The sequence below is a fragment of the Anas acuta genome, chromosome 11 (assembly GCF_963932015.1).
Source record: "Anas acuta chromosome 11, bAnaAcu1.1, whole genome shotgun sequence".
NCBI lineage: Eukaryota > Metazoa > Chordata > Aves > Anseriformes > Anatidae > Anas > Anas acuta.
This window is the reverse complement of record NC_088989.1, coordinates 724,610-740,665: the sequence shown is the minus strand read 5'-3', so window position 1 is coordinate 740,665 and position 16,056 is coordinate 724,610. Positions and strand designations below refer to the sequence as shown.

Below are 16,056 nucleotides of genomic sequence, written 5' to 3'. Positions count from 1 at the left end.
GCTCGCCTTTCCCGGTAAGCAGCTCCCAGCCTGGCGCTCCCCCGGCCCTCGTAACCCCGGGACCGGGGCTGCAGCCGCTGAGGGGACACAATAATAAATAAATAAGTAAATAAATAAATAAATAGGCAAATAAATAAATAAATAAGTAACGAAAGTAGGTCGATAGGAGCGCGGAAAAGCCGCCCCTCCCCGTGAGGCTCCTCCCGGCACGTCAGCAGCGGGGGCGGGCGGCCGCGGGAGGAAGCGCCCAGAAAAGCCGCCCCCGGCCGCTCCCGGTCCCCTCCCGGTCACCTCCCGGTGTCCCCGGTCCCCCCCCGGCCGCCGATGGCGGAGTGCGGCGCGAGGGGCCCTCAGGCCATGTCCCCGCGGCGGGCGGCCCGGGCCCCGCCGTCGCCCTACGTGCACAGCATGCCCGCGTGGGTGCTGGAGGACTTCTGCCACAAGATGGACTGCCTGGGCGACCACGACTGGATGCGCTTCGGTGAGCGCCGCCGCCGCCCGCGGAGCCGGAGCCGGAGCCGGCCCCGGCTCTGGGCCCGCCCGGCCGGGGTCCCCTCAGCGCCCGGGGCCTCGCGGGGCGGGGGGAGCGGGAGCGGGACCGGGGGGAGGCCGGGGGGGGAGGCCGGGGGCCGGGGGGGGGGGCGAGGGCGGGGGGCCGGGATTCCGGAGGGGGGCCGGGGCTCCGCCGCTGCCGGTGTTTTTTTTCCGGTACCGCTCGAAGGAATGAAGGCAGCATCTCCCTCCCAGGGAGGGGGTCGCCCTCAGCCCCATAGCTACCTGCCGGCCATCCTTTTAAAAGTGCGAAATTGGGGAAAAAAACCCGTATGTGTGTATCGCGCCTCGCTGCTCTGTCCGCACTTGGTGTTTTCTCCCCCTTCTGAAGCAAATACCTCCCCTCCCGCCAGCTTCCTACGTGATCACCGACCAGACGGAGCTACGGAAGATCAAGTGCATGGAGAAGACGGGGATCAGCATCACCCGCGAGCTGATGTGGTGGTGGGGCGTGCGGCTGGCCACCGTGCAGCAGCTGCTGGACCTGCTGCAGGGCCTGCAGCTCTACCGGGCGGCGCAGGTCATCCTGGACTGTGAGTAGGGCCCCGCGCGTTGTGCCACCGCGCACACACACAGCCCAGGGCCCACCTCTCGCTAGCTGAAGAAGCTTTTGCTGGAAGCCTCATACTCTGATTCTAAAGTTTCTGTGCTGATTCTTAATTTCTACTCTTGCAAATAAAACTTGAGGTGGGCGAGCAAGAGATGACACAGAGGAGGAATCGCTGGTTCCCCTAGCTCATCATCCCGCCTTTGTAGCGTCCCTCTTGGATGCTTCAAGAGTTGCGAGAGGGAGCCTGGCTGTGCCCTGAATGAAGGGCAGCTCTTTAATGCATCAGACAGGGCTTTACAACAGAGCTTAATTATGAATGTGTTAATTTTTCATACGTTCTTGTTTCCCAGTGAAATTTAGTCATTATACGCTATCAACAAAGTCAGGGTAGAAAAATGTATCATCAGCCTGCTTTCCTGCATGAGAAGAATAGTTACAAAAAGGCTTATCAATCAGCTAATTTGCTATTCTTCTCACCTTTCCCCAGCTTGCTGTATTTCAGACTTACCTTTCCTGAAGTAGGATGATCACAGTTTGAACACAGAATGCCTAATTAGGGTAAACCATTGCTTTGTAGAAATCAAGACACTTTTAAATATATTCTCCCTTTCCATTTTTCTCCATTGAGAGTTATGTTTAAATTGCAGCTATCCTTGTGCATAAACCAAATTGTACCGTAATTCAGTTCTGCCACAAAGTCTGTTAGACCCTGGGTGACACACTCAGCCTTCCTGTCCTGAGCAGACCGTGCTCCCCACTTCATGCACATTCCTACTTCAGATCCACCTTCTTGGGAATCAGATGTTTGTGTGGGTTTCGCCTGTTCTCCAGAGAGAATTATTAGGAAGAAAAATAAGATTTTTTGTTAGGTGGCCGAAAATGCTTAGAGAGATGCTGTGGGAAAAGGACAAAGCTTGTGAGTGCGGGCACTTCACCTGAACAAGACAGAAGACGTGCGGAGCACTGCCTGCTTCTGGCCTTGTGTGACAGGGAGGCTGCCAGCTCCTGGCTGCAGGGGTTGCATCACCGGCGGCTGTTTCGCAATAGCAGCCTGCCTCCCCAGGGCAGGGCCACCAACAGTCAGCGCCACAGCTGGCACTGGCTGCACAGCAGCTAGAGGCATTTCTCATGGAAATTCCGGTAATGTGTTGTGGTTTTCTTGCCTCAGCATTTCTTTATATATCATTGCTGGTTTTCTGTAGGCTTCTGGCATTAGCGTGACTTCTAACCTTCAGTTTGGGTCAGCAAAAATTAACTTAAACAAGGATATTCTAAATTTCTGTTTCTTGAAGAGGAGTGTTAAATACTACAGCACAAATGTGCTTCAAGTAAATTCTCTGTATAAATCAAAGAGCTACCACGGTGATGCTCGGTTATTACAGCTGAGTCTGGTGTCACACCTGTCAGCCTTTTGATTCAGCAGATCCACCTCTGACTGAATTCAGTCACATCGTTCAGCTCAGGAGATGGGAACAGTTCCTCCTTGCTCTTCTGCAGAGCAACCCAGAGCTACAGGAAAGTGAATTTTCATCTGCTTTAATTAGTATGTCAGTAATCCAACTGTTAATTTAGTCACAGTGACTGTGACTTTGAGGGTCCAGTCTGAATGGACAGGACTGGAAACATATTTTTCATCTGTTTTTTATTTTTATCTATTTACACCGAATAAATTTGATCTAGATATCACCAAAGCAGTAAGCCTGGCTCCCACCATTTCTGTGGGTGCTCTGGAGTAGCCAGTGTCCTCTGTGATGTGGTAACTTCTTTTGCTCTGTGCCTGTCGAGTGTTTCATGCAGTCAGTTCCTAGTCTAGAAAGAGAGTTTCCGGGGGCTCTTACATAACGCAGCGTAACCAACCACACTTCAGATGCTCATCAGTTACAGCCCTCAGCCTCCTGCCCTGCAGAGCGCGTTCTGGGGCTCACCTGTGTTTACAGCTGGCTTATTTCAGTGTATTCCTCAGCAGAGTCCATTGATACTTCTGTAATCCCACTTTGTGTGTCGTGGCTAAATTAAAAAAAAAAAAAAAAAAGTGTGTATTCACCTCCTGAGAAACATAAAACAGTCAGCAGTTTTTAAGTTTCAGTTTTTATCACTAGATAATAGCAGTAACAACTCTCACGATAGAAATTATGTCATGGGAAGTCTGCTTTTGCTCAGTTAGGTATGATGCTACACTTTCCCATGTGGGTTAATTTCGCCCATTGGGGGAAAAACAAAGAACAAGATGCTGTTTTTACCCAAGGTGCAGTGGGTTTTCTCTTCTTTTACAGGCCTTTAAAGTAAGACCCCATGAGCAGGCTTCAGACTGAGATTAGTTCAGCACATTGCCCACTGCTTACACAAAAACCAAGTAAGATTTTCTCTGTAGTTATGTAAAGTGCAAAGAATCAGGCTCCCAAGCCAGGAGCAGCTTCCAGTAACACCACCTTTAAAGATACGGATACAGTGCAAACAGAAGTAATCGTTGTAACTGCAGAGAAACATTCATCATCCTTCTGTTTGTCTGACTGGCTTTTCTTTTAAGTGCTATGTAAATACCACAGTGGCTTGCACAATATGCACCTGACTTCAGCACCTGGTAGAGGAAGGGTTTATCTGCTTTCTCCTGTGCTGCCGTGATTTACTTCTAATTTGTCTGTCCATCCATCTCCCACCCTATTCCTCTCCCCCCGCTTTTAAGCTTTCTTAAAAATATTTCTGAGACTTTTTGGACTTCACTTTACACAGGCAGCAAAAATGGAGGGGTTTCTCCCTGTTAAAAGCAAAACCCGATCAACTTCCTCCAGGCTGGAGGAGTACACGTTGTGACTTCTCCAGGAAAGCTTGCTTTCTAAAAACTGTAGTTGTCTGATGGAAATAATCAGGGGTCTTTATCATTGTCTCTGCAGGCTAGCTAGGACTGCAGGAAAGCAAGTATTACGAAGTTATGGTAAGAAATGGACGTATCCAATCTCACTCATTAAGACACTGAGCTGATAAAACAGGCATCTGACATCCCTTTGCTTTTCTGATTCCTTCTGTGACAATGGATGAACTACAAAATTGGACTGTTCCAGCCAGGACACTGCAAGGAGCTAGAAAGGGCTTTGGTTTGCTCCTGAATTCCGTAGGGCAATATGAAGGTTACATAAAGAGGGTTAGGAAAGTGGAGGAGACAAATCTTCTGGACTGATCCATTTTTAGTTATGTTTCTGGATGATCAAGATTTGCTTTTGCCCAAAATCAGTTCAACTGCAATGCATTACAAAACTACAATGAAATTAACTTTTTTTGTTTTGTTTTTTTAACAATTCAGTGTTCTCTTACGTTGATGTCCATCGCAAAACTTCATATTACCCAGGCTTTCTGTCACTTAAATTAACTTGGTTGTTCTACCGTGTGGAAGTAGCTAGTGTTTCCTGGTTCTAACCTGATATTGACATTCTCCTGCACTGAGTCATACAGAAGCTCTCGGTACTGGCATCTCAGGTTCAGCCAAATCTTTTGTCTTTACCCTTGACTTCTGCTTTTATGTCTGTATCTGAATATTCTTGCTCAGGCAGTGCCTCTCAAGCAGCGGTGATGCAGTACTCACTGCTTGTTCTTTTGGGCACTTCAGAAAACAAATTGGTCCCAACTCCAGCAGTTCTTATGTCACCGTAACTGTTCAGTCTGACTTGCAAGAATCAGACACGCCACCCAGGTAGATGTTTTGCTGGCAGATTATTAGCAGAAGAGTTCTCCCTTCCTTCGACAATTTCTTGCACCGCTCTAGTCCCACTTCTGGATGTCCATAATAATTTTTTCCTATCTTAGTTCTTTAGTTTCAGTGGCAACCTGTTTGATGTAAAGGAAGTTGCAAAATTCATGAAAAACCCTGAAAAATAGGTTCAAAGAGGGAAGTGATTTTTAATTGTAGAGACTTCTAGGTGAAAATACTGGGGGAAAAAAAGCAATTTCAGAATACAGGGACTGCCAGTTTGAACTAAAGGCCTGTGGGCTGGTTGATATTAATAATTTCAAAAGCCCCCAGAGTCTGTGATCTCATAGCTTTCTGGCACAGGAACAGAGACCCATCACTGACTTTTCTCGAGCGTCAGTTTGGCTACCTCCTTTCGTTCAAACCTCTGTTCATAGGTGACATGGAAGAACAACGATGCAAACTCCAGACAGAAGTTAAAGAAAAATGCTTGCCTGACAAAAACATGCCCACTTCTCCTGTAGTTGCTCTTCATACTCCACGACTGCTCAAACTTCAGCACACTGCAGCTGTCACGCCTCGCCTTTTCCTAAACTTCGCTTCTACTGAAACCTGTGTATGAGAAGCACAAATAGTAAATGAAACACACTGCTTCCTTCCTTCTTGTTTCAGATATTCCTAATGCTTTGTTTGGACATTTAAAAAAAGAACAACAAGCTATTGCTTGATTTCAAATGCAAACAAAGACTGCGGTTTTTGCTTCCCATATATACTATGCTCAAGATAAAATGTTGATAGAACAGCATGACAAAAAAAAAAAAAAAAACTTGTATTAATACTTGTGCTTATTCTCTCTCTTATCAAGAGAAAACATTAACTTTTCAAGTAAAAGATAAATGTATTGCTGATAAAAAAAAAAATCCAGGTAGAAATGAGTTTAGAATTATAACCAGGAAAATGTGGTCATTAGGCAGTAGAAAGTTCTTGTATCACCTCTAGTGCGCACTCAGCATTCCCAAACTCCTTTTCCACTTTAGTTTTCAATGTCTTCCTGGGTAGGAATTCAGATCCTTCTTCAGGAGATTTTGACAGCTTTGTATATCAGAGCATCTTGAATTTTTTTTTACTTTTATTTTGTTCTTGTTCTAACTGTAGCCTAATTTAATTTTAATAATTTCTCTTAGATGTGCATGTTCTTCAAGTACCTGTAAGATGAAAGCATCCTTGTATTTCTCTTAATGAGATTTCAAGGTTGCCTTTTTAGGCCTGATTCTGAGATTTGGCCAACCTTTATACAGCATAGGATCTTCTAGAGCTGTAGTGAGTCAATAATTTCGTGGTTAATTTTTCCTTATGTATCAACTAGTTTTGACCTTTGATTGTTTTTGTTGTCCCTCAGTTGTATACAGTTTGTTTCTTTCTGTTCATAAGTGAAAAAATGATTTATTTCTTTCCTGAAATAAATTCTGTGTAGGTGTTTTCTAAGAATGAGCTTGTTCATGACATTAAAACCACACAACTGAAAATAGTCCCAAAATGTTTAACTGACTAAAACCGATGCAATTTGTCAAAGTCTCAGTACCGTGACAATTAGCAAAGAACCAGATGTCTTCTTTAGGCTGTGGGATAGCTGTGGTCTGAGATCACTGGCTGAAGGGTGTTATGTGGAAAATGACAGAATAAATATGCTCTTGGTAATTCCTTATTCTAAGAGCTATTTTGCATATTCATCACTGATGTATATTTCAAGTTATCACTGGTTAATTTTTAGTAGGAGTAGTTAATGTCACGAATATGGTCTGAATTGAAATGACAATACTATTGAAGCAATTTAACAATAAATGCAAGGTTTATAATGTTAATTGGAATTTATAAACCATTATCCTAATGAGGATTATTTTCCGGTAACTGAGTAGAGACAAACTTTATTCTCCCTGCTACTCTTCACCTGTCCTTTGTTCTTTGCAGGGATATCACCCTCCGGTACTACCAACTCTGAGAAAGAAGAGCTGATAGAGCCACCTAAGCAGGAGAACATATCTTTAACTCCTACAGAAAGCAAAAATAAAGAGAGAGAAAATGAGATAAGCTTGTTGCCATTACCAGACTCTTCACAGCTGGGAGTATCTCCAGCACGTGGTAAGTGAAGTAATAGACTGATTTGCTTTGACACTGGAATGACCATACACACAAGACTGCTTTCCTTTTGCTTTCAGTATAGTCCAGACGAATATATTGCTGATCAAAGTCGTCATGCTTTTGAATATTTGCCTTTTGCCTGCTGCTGCTGAGCTGTCTATTCCTAACTTTAGCACATGGCCTCCTGTTCTTCCTTCCTTTAGCTCTCCTGGCTTTGAGAGATGCTGGCTATATCTATTCTGTGGGATCTCAAGAGTGCATTTCCCAGGCGCGTGTCTCGTCCCATCCTGGCTCCATGCTCAGACTAGATCTTTGCATACGCTTCGTGCCCTGTGCCCCTCTTGATGCAAAACAAATCTGGGCCAGAAGAGAGCCCTGCACGTGTCAACAGGCCGCCCTGCCTGGGAGAGGGAGCAGAACCACGCGATGTGCTGACAAGAGCATCTACCTGGCAGTATAGACAACGGCTCTGGAAGCTCCACGTCCCTGAGCCAGGACTGGAGAGAGCTTCGTGGTCATCTCACAAAGAGGAACCAGGAAAATAGTTCCGTATATTCACACAAGATTTCAAGTTTCAACAGCTTGTCACAGATTATACCTGGTTATGAAATTCAACAAAATATCCCACACCCTCATAATTAGTCACAGGCTGCGGTATTACCCAAATGTGTATTTTCAATGCTGGTGATTCAATTTCAGATGCTGTTTCTGAAGGAGCCTTGTATTCACTTCCTTCTCCACCACCTCCCCCAAGAGATCTTTTGAGATCCTTACAGTCAAATCCTCCCGTCTCATCAAGCGTGAAGGTAAATCCCTTCAGTACACGTTGCTTACAATTATGCCAATTCCCTTTATGATGTTGTTTTTTTCAAGTCAAAGTTTATTCCTCAACTTGTATAAAATACAGATCTACTGAAAAAGTGGGTCCTTATTACAGTATGTTTAGACTGAATATAATACTAATGCTTCAGTTGGATTACTTACTGTTTACCTCACTTTATATTTTTATTTTTTGCCAGTGAGGGATTAAAATTAAGAGTACTGCATAGCTGAGCGTGGATAACGTGCCCACAAATAGCAATTCTGAAGGAATTTCCCATATAGATTTTGTGGCAGACATAACATTTCTGGTGTGATCATAGGACAGTGCAGTATAAGCAACTGACTAGTCAGAATGCCATACTTTTAGTTTAAGTTTATGCTTAAAATGCAGTTTCTGCTCAAAACTGGGCTAGTGTCAAATTTAGGTCGGGTTGTCCAGAGCCTTGTCCAGCTGAAAAATGAAAGAAGGATTCTACTGTTTCTCTGAGGTCCTGTTCCAGATTTCAGCATACAGCCTCCTGTTCTTTCTCCCTGCAGCTCTCATCTTTAAGGCAGTCTAGCTAGATCTGTCCCGTGAGCTCTCAGAGTGTTTCCCAGATCCATGTGCACACTTTGGCCCCATCCTGGCTCTGTGTTGGCTTCTTTTTTGTGTCATTTTGTTTGACTTTTTTAAAAAATAAAAGAAACAAACAACAAAAAAAAAAAGATTCTGCTTTAAGACTTCTAACTCTTCCAAAATAACATGGTTTAAGAGTGAGTGCCAGACAGAGGAGAAAACTGCTACAAAGAACGCAGTAGTTTCAGTTCCTTGAGAAGGGAATTCAGGTCTCCAGACTTCAGAAAACAAGACATGAAGTCTGTGAAAGCTGTATGGTTATATGTAGGCTATAGTGCAGTTCTAGTAATAAATGGCGTTAGGACTGATCGTAGTGGAAGCAACTGAGCATTTTGCAGCTGATGCCAGATGCTTCAGGTATAGTTGTGAACTTCCTACCAGAACAAAATGCATTACAGCGTGAGGGACCTTCCTTCCTGATCCAGTCATTTCTTTATATATGCACAGCCATAAAGATTAATGTTTTCTGCAGCTTAAACTGATGTCATTTCAGATAAACACGTGGACTTTTAAACAAAGCTAAATATGTGGTTGTTTTTTTTTTGGAAAGGTGGAAATGCGAACTGGTAACTGTTCTCAAGTCTCTTCTACTGTGCAAAATATTTCCATCAGCAAAACAAATCAACACAGATACTACGAAGGGAAACTATTGAGGGGTTGCACAGTGCCTTTCACGATTTCTTTCAACAATCACAGTACTCACTTAGACCATGGAAAAGAAAATATGATGTGTGAACAAGAAGGAAAAAGCCTACAAATTTTCATAATATGAACTTGTTTCTTCTTCAAATTTGTAGCCCTGCAGCTCTTCAAGTCCTCAGCAGGAGACGATGACTGATCTCCCCAGCGGGAGTCTGCTGTGGACCCAGAGGGAAGTTACTAATGCCACAAACGGTTTCAGTGACAAGAGTAGAATTTGTGAAGGTACTTTTGCAGATGTCTACAAAGGTCAGAGGCACAACATGGTATATGTCATCAAAAGATTGAAAGAGGCAAGTACTTCACTTTTTATTTTCTCCCTTTGAAGGAGATATCTTATGAGAAGTTCTTGAATATTAGCAGTTGTCTTAACATCGTATGGGCAGGGAACAAGAACTGCTATGCAAGAGGAGAAGTAAAGGAGTAAACCTAGATGCAGCAAGCACGTGCAAGAGAGATTCTACTCACATGGGTAGATCTCTTCACTTCATCTGCTGTAGCTACCTTCATCATTATTTAGATTAAAGGTGTCTTTACATCAGTTTTTGTGCTAATTTTCTATTATTGACTGTGACACAAAATTGTCATCAGTGTTCTACCTGTTTTCTAAAGTAGTTTGTCATGTAGAGATTAAAAGACCTGTATAAATGCAGCACCTTAATAATTACTATCAAGATTCTATTGCATGTTTCCATTTTTCAGATGGAATGCACAAGCCCAAATTCCACCCAAAGGTTCTTTCATACAGAAGTACAGATTTGCTTTCGGTGAGTGGTTGACTTTCAAAGGCAGTCTGCATGTGGTGTGTTGCTGGGATGTTTGGCCTGACTTCATGCGTGTATCTCCCAGGCACTGCTGGCCTCTGCTGGGGACAGCGGAGTTCTGCACTGCCTTTGTGGGAGCCCTGGGGAAACAGCACGCCTGCAGGATGCCTGCCAGTGATGCTGCAGTTCCCTGCTGAGTAACCAGTCCCTTGCCAGTCCTTGAGACTGTGAGGGATGGTTCCTCCTGGTGCCCTCTGGTTGCTCAGAACAGAGCTGTGCTATCATCCTCTCCTCTGCTGCTGGGTTAGCCTTCTGCAAGGCCCACTCATGGCCATTCTGTGCTTCTAGCAGCAAGACAAAATGTAATTTACAATGGCCTTGAATTCAGGAATTTATTGCAGCTCAAGAATGTATTTTTTGTTGTTGTTTGCAAATCGTTGTTGGTCTGTGCCTGCAGGTGCTGTCACGTCAACATTTTGCAGCTGCTGGGTTTCTCAGTAGAATCTGATTTGCACTGTCTGATATATCCATACCTGCCTAATGGATCACTACAAAACCAGCTTCAGTGCCAAGTAAGCAATAACATGGGTCTCTTATCTGTCTGTTGTTACAAGTCCTGTCCTGTTACTGTATGAAAAGCAATTAAATCTCTTTCACTTCTAAGAACCAGCCAAAACGTACCCAGAGAAGTTGCCTGTGAGTATGAAAAGGCTCTTTTTTAGTTTTTCTGCAGCATAGCAGATCAGGTCAATGGAAAGCTTCTGCTTTGCAGCCTTCAGATTTTTGAACTAATACCTAATCTGCCAAGTGTGCCTATCCACATTGTAATATCAGTATCATCCTGTAGATTCCACTCTCATTTTCACTGACATAACGTTCTACAATGTTTTACAAGGCCTTAAGTTTGAGATGTTCATACATATTGAAAGAGCATTTGCAGAGATCATAAGACACAGAAACATCAGGAAAACAATCCACCAAAACCAGTACTGTGCCTCCATAGCGGGCAGTACTGGATGCATTTTGCAGAAGCATCATTGTTGCTGTATCTCTGTCTCATCATGTCACATGGCAGACAAAATGTGCAGCACAACGTGAAAGAGTAGGTTCCTTCCTGGGCCTAGAATCACCAGTTTCTGCATTGGATGAAACTTCTAATGTAGGTCAGCAGCAGATCTGCTTATGATTGCAGTGGGACTAAAACAGTCTTTGGCTTGCAAAGCTACTACTGCTTTGTAGGTTGTCATTCTAAACAAAATAAAAACACTTTTTTTTTTTCCTCTCTTTGCAGGATGATTCTTCTCCCCTGACCTGGGAGATGCGAATTCGCATTTCCAGAGGACTCATCCGAGCCGTAGAGTATTTACACAATTTTGGAATTCTGCATGGCAATATCAAGAGGTGGGGGTTGACATACCAGCACATCCTTGTTCACCAGGATTTCTTTGACAATAGTGGCTGAAAGCTTAAGTAATTTTGCAATCCGTTTGCAATGCTCCCTCTTGTTCTGCAGGGTGTTTAATTTGTCTTATCTAAATGATGGAAGTCTATTCTTTTGAAATAATTTTCTGAGTGTTTTTTCTTCTCTTCTCCCTTTCTGCAGCCTTTATCCTTTCATTATTACGCAGCAGGCCAAATGCTGGGAATTTTCCCCCTCAGGGCTTGCCTTAAATTTAAAAGTGTAAAATTGTAATTTCTGACATGAAGTTAAAGCAATTACTTGACCAGTATTGTTATTTGTCTGTCTTAATCACAGCTCAAATGTCTTGTTGGATGAAAACTATACACCAAAGCTTGGACATTCAGGTCTGCGATTGTATTCTGCTGATAAAAAATCAGAGTGTACTATGATGAAAACCAAAGTCCTACAAGCTTCTCTTACTTATCTGCCAGAAGATTTTATCAGGCACGGGCAGTTAACAGAAAAAGTTGACATATTTGCCTGTGGTGTGGTATGTTGCCTTTCATCATGTTCTGTTGTGTTTTTTTGATGTTTATAGACAGGAAAACAGATGTGTGAGCATGCTCCCCATATAGTTGTTTTTTTCCTGCAATTTTTATCATCGTTGCTAACTATATAATGCGTTGAAATTATGTTTTTAATTCTGTTCACATTCCAAATGTACTTGAGTATGTGGCAAAGTGAGGTGAATCTTTTGAACAACAAAATCGTTACAGGTTGCGAAAAAAAAAAAATACAGCTGGTAGTTAAAAAAATAAAATAAAAATTTTAGTTAAATTCTCAGAAGTCTTACAGATTTGCCACATCAGCTACTACCAACTGTTGGCTTTAGAGGTAGATCTAAACTGTCATAAATATTGCCCAAATCTGGCATTATTAAGCCATGTGAAGTGAAACCAGTAATTTCCAAGTGCTCTGGCAGTTCAATATTTCTGTACTTACAGAACTCCAGAATTTATTCTGAACAAATTGTTTTACCTGTCAAATATATTTTCTAGGTTTTAGCAGAGATACTGACAGGGATTAAGGCACTGGATGAAGGAAGACATCCTATTTATCTGGTAAGGCTAAGCAGACACTCCTGGTTTACCATCTTGTTACATGAGGGGAAAACAGTAGTATTCTTACTTACAATTTCCAAAGAGTTTAGTAATGTTCAAACAGTCTCAGAAAACAAAGGATCTTAGGTTTCTGATTTCTTTAACAAATATTTGAAAAAGTTGTCCAAAAATGCTGCTATATACAGTGCTGATTATTTTTCCTTCTTCTAGATTGGCATAAGCATAGAGTAGCTGGGTCTCTTTTAGTGAATTTGACATCAGACACATGCAAAGAAAACCATTGGCCTTTTCTCTCCCATGAAAACAAATATTCCTGTCACTTGCTTAAATGCAGACTAATAAAGCTTTTAGATCTGTAAACCAGCCATTAAGAAGCAATAATAACAAACAAAAGGGACAACTCATATTCCCCGTGATGCGGATATGTAATGTGTCAGTAACATGTCTCTTTCCTTTGAACAGAAAGATATGATTGCAGATGAAATTAAAACAGCAAAAGAAGCCTCATACCCAAAAGTCAAGAATTTTGAACAGCTAGCTGCCAAGGAAATATGCTGTAAATATCTAGACAGGAAAGCAGGAGACTTGCTGGAAGAGGTTGCTATTGATTTTGCCTCAGCCATCTGCCTTTGTCTGAGAAAGAAGAATTCCAACATAGCAGAGGTAATTACATTTAAAACATGACACAGAGATTAATCTTCTTGACAGAAAGGTCTAAAGCTACAATATTCATGCCCAAGCTATTTTTGAGATCCTTATTCAGATAAGAATCTGTGTAAGCAGGGGTACAGGGATTATTCTCCATTCATAGATTTTGTTGTTAAAAACAGGTGCTTGAAATTATGGAAATGGCCGAAAATAAATTAAGTGAGCATTACATCTGTGGAGGCAGTACTTCTGGATTTTCCACGAACACTCCAGAAGAAACTGATGACGAGACAACTAATCTCAGCATGGACGTGCCTTCTGCGGGGCAGAATAAAGAGGACAGTGTGCAGCCAACGGTCCTGACAAGTGCCAGCCAGTGCACGCCTTCAGTAGGAGCTGTGTCACTTGACATTTACTGCGGACCAATGTCAAGGATACCTTGTGAATCAGATGAATCAATGAATTTTATGTGGAATCCTAAAGACAAATCGACAGACGAGCTGTCTAACAACAGCTGTAACAATTCAGAAAATATCGCAACCTCTGATGCCAGGATAAAGGAGAAAAAAACTGCAAATGGACTCCGGGAAAGAAGCGTGGCATGCATCAGAAGTGATGACAACTTAGAAATAGCTTCTGCTGCACAGAGCACCTTTCAACAAAAAAATGCAGACCTTGAGCCTTCATGTTCTTCACAAGGTAAATCTAGCTAAATCTGAAGGGTGGGTGCAGAACATTCAAGCATACAATCCTCAAGCTGTTTTGTCAAAACTGACCGTGCTCCTGTTGTGATAAGCCAAGTCTTTGTAAAAGTGCTCTGTAATATAGTAGCAGGAACAACTTACTCTCTCTTCTCCAGAATTGCTTTTCTTCCCATTTATAAAAACCTTTCAGTACTACTTTTGTTATAACCAACTACTTGATTATGATTTTACCCATAAATCTTCAAACTGTTCTCTGTTTCTCTATCATTGTTCTAAGCCAGATTTTTTTTATTTAAAATTACTGTCTATTCCTTAGACATAGATGCATTATTTTCTCAACATCTGGGCTGTTTTGTATTTCAGCAATAGCCAGAGAGACATCGTGGAAAATAAAGATAAATGACCAAAAAAAGAAGTTAATGGAAAATATCTTACTGTATGAAGAAGACAAATTAAACAGTTCTGAACTTTTCGAATCTTAAACTGGATGGATTTATTAGCAGTGACCAACTTTGAAGAAGAAACAAGGACTGCCTCTTCATTAGAAAGATGGTAAAAGTGTACCTTTCATGTAAGATTAAGTAGCACGTTTGGATCGGAAACATGAGTCCTCTCCACCTCTCCAAAGGAAACAAAAGTGAACCCACCGAGAAGAATACAAAAACATATTTTCTAAAGCAGATCTAAGCACAAAGCTACTCTGTAAACAGAAAAGCCTTCTTTCTTCTTGTTTGCATTATACAAAGATACGGCAAACACAATTGCCAACATAATTTAAGGTCCTTTTGCAGTGTATTTCAGAAAGCATCCACATATAATATGTCTTATTAAAAAAATTGGAGCCCTCAAATTGACAGGGCAAGTATTGATCAGCAATCATTTCACAATACTCATTGTTATCCCATTTATACAGGGTTACAGAAATCTTTGAAGAGATTGAAAAAGCTTTCAGTTATCAAATGATCTACTTCATATAATTATAGTTCCACATACTGAAAAACACTGCATTATCAGAGAAGGGAATAGTTCTCAGATGTATTCTGTATGACCCAATCTCAATTTGAATTGCACTGGAAATAGTTATAAGTAAATAATTAAAGTTGTGTTAGTCTGCTCTATGGGCTGCTCTAATATATATATGTGACACCATTGGAAGTCTGAGTTTCACTGTCAGGAGATAGAAGACAGTGCTTAGTACTTCATAAGGGTATTTTTCAAAGTTATGTTACCTAAGCATTCTTTAAAACATTATTAAGGTTTCTTATTGTTTCACAATTGTGAAATTGTGAATTGGTGACTTGTGTATTTTGGATAAGGAACAAAATTTTAATTTAAAATATCTTTATTTTGTCATAGGTCAGTTGAAGTCTGATGTATTTATTTTGGCAATGGGTAAAACAACCAGTGAAAGATGAGCTAGTAAGGGGACCTATTCATGTACCCATACTCACTAAGTATTCTCAGAGAAGAATCGTTTTGTGTCTCTTGGCTTACCCAGCTACTGCAGCCTTGAGGTCAAGCTCAGCGATCACTCTGAAAAGAGAAGGAAAAACAAAAAAACAGTCTTGTCTGCTGTCATACTTACTATCAAGTAAAAATGCACTGAAGAGACTGTCACTTTAATGACTGTTCATTTGTATTACTGCTTGCATTTTTACTCTTTAGCAGTCTAGGAAAATACAGGTTTATGATTAGCAAAAAGAACTATCAGACCGTATAGCTCAGCATACTGACACACATCGCTGCTGCTGCCTCAGCACAGCCAATAAGGCCTGGGGTACAGAAATGTCTAAAAACTTGTATCAGAATTCATGGAATATTTTCTTAAAAAGCAAAAAAAAAAAACAAAACAAACAAAAAAAAAAACCACAAGTGTTTTCTTATCTTTACATGAAGGTCTCTGAGTAAGGCTTCATTCTTTCTGTATTTGTACAGTACCTACTTTGCTGGAGGTACTACTATGATAAGAGTGTTTTAACTAACAATGAGTATTAGAATTGTCTACACGTTTATCAAGTGGATTTCTACACTAAAAACTACTACAATCTTTATATTTAAGTTCCACTGATGCTGTCTGTATATTTTCCAGTGCCAGTTGTTGGCTTTTATTTATTTTGCCATATAAAAGAGAAGATAAGGCTGGTACTGACAAGAAACACTGAATAGATTTGGATTGGTCGGTAACTGCTTAATTCTGTTTGAGGTATAAGTGAGATACTGCACAAGGATGAACATTTAATATTGTTTTTTGTGGCTAAGCTTTGGGAGCTCTGGAGGTAGCACCTTGGGTCTCTGCAGGGAGGAGAGCACCAGAGCTGGACGGGAGACCTGACTCCTCTGAACAGACAGTGAATTTC

The 16,056-nt window shown here is 41.6% G+C and overlaps 1 protein-coding gene across 1 annotated transcript; it reads left to right on the top strand.

Annotated features, from left to right (window-relative positions):
- Positions 1-202: 202 nt before the first annotated feature.
- On the top strand, positions 203-15,750 carry IRAK2 (interleukin 1 receptor associated kinase 2). Its single transcript, XM_068694016.1, has 13 exons — positions 203-481; positions 906-1,085; positions 6,753-6,923; positions 7,623-7,729; positions 9,159-9,353; positions 9,763-9,827; positions 10,282-10,396; positions 11,116-11,225; positions 11,581-11,776; positions 12,285-12,347; positions 12,810-13,010; positions 13,178-13,694; positions 14,063-15,750. The coding sequence occupies exons 1-13, from the start codon at positions 325-327 to the stop codon at positions 14,179-14,181; spliced, it is 2,196 nt and encodes a 731-aa protein (XP_068550117.1). The 5' UTR covers positions 203-324; the 3' UTR covers positions 14,182-15,750.
- The last annotated feature ends 306 nt before the right edge of the window (positions 15,751-16,056 follow it).

Excerpts from the sequence above, each read along its gene's own strand:
- IRAK2 (XM_068694016.1), top strand. The coding sequence starts at position 325 with ATGGCGGAGTGCGGCGCGAGGGGCCCTCAGGCCATGTCCCCGCGGCGG. Across the intron at positions 6,924-7,622 it reads GGGAGTATCTCCAGCACGTG|ATGCTGTTTCTGAAGGAGCC; the intron begins GTAAGTGAAGTA and ends ATTCAATTTCAG. Across the intron at positions 12,348-12,809 it reads GAAGACATCCTATTTATCTG|AAAGATATGATTGCAGATGA; the intron begins GTAAGGCTAAGC and ends TCCTTTGAACAG.